General features: G+C 39.6%; 1 protein-coding gene across 1 annotated transcript; it reads left to right on the plus strand.

The window, feature by feature from the left end:
* Window positions 1-842: 842 nt before the first annotated feature.
* On the plus strand, window positions 843-2,959 carry LOC111868162 (cyclic AMP-responsive element-binding protein 3-like protein 4). Its single transcript, XM_023858589.2, has 3 exons — window positions 843-1,056; window positions 1,641-1,812; window positions 2,890-2,959. The coding sequence occupies exons 1-3, from the start codon at window positions 1,011-1,013 to the stop codon at window positions 2,948-2,950; spliced, it is 279 nt and encodes a 92-aa protein (XP_023714357.2). The 5' UTR covers window positions 843-1,010; the 3' UTR covers window positions 2,951-2,959.

The following is a 2,959-nucleotide window of genomic DNA, read 5'->3' on the forward strand; positions in this document are numbered from 1 at the left end:
ATTGCGAGCCGGAATGGAAACATCCACAATCACCCAGCAAGAAAAGGTTCAAAAGCCAAGCATCCGCAGAAAAACTGGTGCTTACAGTTTTTTGAGACTCGCATGAACATTATCAGGAGAGGGGCACAACAATAAACAGTGCTCATTACAGTGAGATGCTTACTGACAGGTTAAAGCCTGCAATTCGAAGCAAACGCTGAGGACTACTGTTGAAAGGTGTTGTGTTGTTGCACGACAATGCCTGTCCACATACTGCTGCTCACACTGCTGAAACCCTCCGGAAACTGAAGTTTGATGTAATGGCTCGTCCTCCGTATAGTCCTGATCTCGCCCCTTCTGACTACCACTTGTTTGGTCCACTCAAAGAAGCATTAAGGGGCCATCGATTCACCTCGGACCAAGAAATGAAGGAAGCGGTGCGTGCGTGGCTCACTGCTCAGCTGAAAACCTTCTTTTCTGAGGGCATCAGGAAGCTTGTGCAACGATGGACCAAGTGCGTTGAAAAGCAAGGGGACTATGTTGAAAAATTATGTTAATGTAAGTTTTCAATTTGTATCGAAATAAAATTTATAGCTACATTGCAGATAATTATTGACTTACTCTCGTATATTATCATGGAGCAAAAAGCTGTTCATGATGGTAAAAGACTTGGATATATTCTGTTGTTCTACTCTTAATGTTAAAAATAGCTTGTTGCGGAGGATATAGTGTCTCGCTACCGCAGATAAGAATATTTGTTTCCTTTTGTGAGGATGGTCATGTCAGTTGGTGACAAGGGAAAAATTTTGTTGTAAGGAAAATTAATTTAAGTTAGTTGTATCTAATTGTTAAATGAATCTTTTGCAGATGTATTGCCTCCAATACAACAAGCTGTCCAAAACAGCAATTTCATAACCACCAGCAGTTCTTTGAGGCCGTTAATTCACGTCACACCAGTTCTTGACAAAGGTATTGCTTCACAAGATGATTTTGGCAGCATCCAGTCTTCTGAAGGAAGTATATCAGAAGAAATGGGTCATGATTCAAAATCACAGTATCCAAGACTTCAGTTAACATGTAAGAATGATCAGCATAAGTGTTATGGTTAAAGAGCTTTTGAATAAGTTGAGGATGATTCACAGTAACATAAAGTATATGTAAAGTATGAAGTTTGGTCTTACAAAGGAACCATGCATTTTTTCAGATTTTAAAACAATTCCTATTATGTATGTGTTGCACCTGTCATAGCAAATCTTTCACTGAGTAGTTTTTGACCTGAAAGTTCATGTGAATCACTCTTGAATTTGTGGTGCAAGTGCCTTAAAAGAGAGTTTATTGCTGTCATGATATAAATTCCATTTCTATTTCATTCATCAATTGGTAGTGAACCTTTAGTGTTAATGTCACTGAGCTCTTTTATTGTGAACATACTGGAAACTTTCGAATTTCTGTATTATTAAATAATATTTGTCTTAGAATGTGAAGTATGTAGCAGTTTGTTCCAAGTAACTTTCTTGAAGATTAATCTTTATCCCAGTGTGAACTTTGTAAATTTAAAGTACAAATGCAGTTCCAGGAAAGCACTGGGCACTAAGAAATATATTTTACTTAACAAAATTAAATCATTTTTGTGTGTCTAATGTACAGTAACTGATTTGCAGCTAAAGAGAAACATCTTCTTGAAAAAGAAGGTGTCCGACTGTCTTCTCATTATCCTCTCACAAAAGATGAAGAGCGTGAACTCAAAAAGATTGGAAGAAAAATCCGTAATAAGATATCAGCACAGGATTCACGCAAGAGAAAGAAGGAATACTTAGATGGCTTGGAAGAGAGGTAAAAATCTCATGTTATATTACCAAGGATGGAAACATGTATGTATGTAAGGGATGGGCCATAAAAACCGGCCCCTGCACTGCGACCTTCAATGATCTGTTGTGCTTCCCCTTGGATTACCCCTAGGATGCAAACATTCTTCAGTATGTATTTTATCAGCATCTTTTTTTAGAGAATTTCCTTTGGGCAGAGAGATTTAGTTGTGATTATATACATGAAATAAAAAAATGTACGATGTTATTACTGTGCTGAAAGTAGTACACACACATAAAGATGTTGAGATGATATGAATTATGATAGACTACAAGTGAAACATTTGTAGATCTTGTAACCCCAGGTTTAATGTAGGTAATTATATATTACTGCTCTGTCCGTCAGCTTGTGGCCAGTTTGTACTGAGCTCCTGACTGTGTGTAATTTTGATGTTTGTTGTGGTTACTGCCTTCAGTAGAAGTGGAAGTTATGGTGGCCATGGTGTTTTCCAATGGGAATGAACCTTGTGGGCAAGAAGGGTTGGAGAACACTTGCAACCAGACTGCGTGGGTGTACCCATCTTGGTTGAAGTTGTGGCGATGTCTGTTCTGATGGGTTCCCTGATTATGTAAAAGAAAGTAAAGCTATCCCTGTAACACGCCGTGAAGGCCCATAGGGTTGTGAGACGTAGAGGGTCCCACATTATCAAGACACTCAGCTCGAAGATGGCGGTAAGGTTGTCAGCCTTACGCGCCGGCCACACTTTACTCCCCAGGAAAATTATTTAAGTAATTCCTGGTACTCATTTCTGTTAGAGGCTGAGTTGACCCCAGGGCCATAGTCCGGCTGGAAGGATTAGGTCAATTGAAAAAAATTCAAATGACCTCATCGGGACTTGAACCCGCGTCCTTCCTCCTTGTAGCATAGTGCCTCAACCAACAGCGCTGCACCTGTTCTGCTCCAGCCCTTCTTCATAACCTCATAGCCCCTTCTCTTTGGATATCACCATGCCCCAGTCCACTTTGTGCTCCTGTCCTATTTACCCTGAAGATGGTGACTGCAGCATATTTCATTTCATTTTATTTTCCATATATATCCATACAGGTTAACAAACCAGGATGTGGAAATGGTCCTCCTGAGTACAGATACATCAACATGCATATAGAAAACCGCA

Source organism: Cryptotermes secundus, unplaced genomic scaffold (assembly GCF_002891405.2).
Source record: "Cryptotermes secundus unplaced genomic scaffold, Csec_1.0 scaffold4956, whole genome shotgun sequence".
Lineage (NCBI taxonomy): Eukaryota > Metazoa > Arthropoda > Insecta > Blattodea > Kalotermitidae > Cryptotermes > Cryptotermes secundus.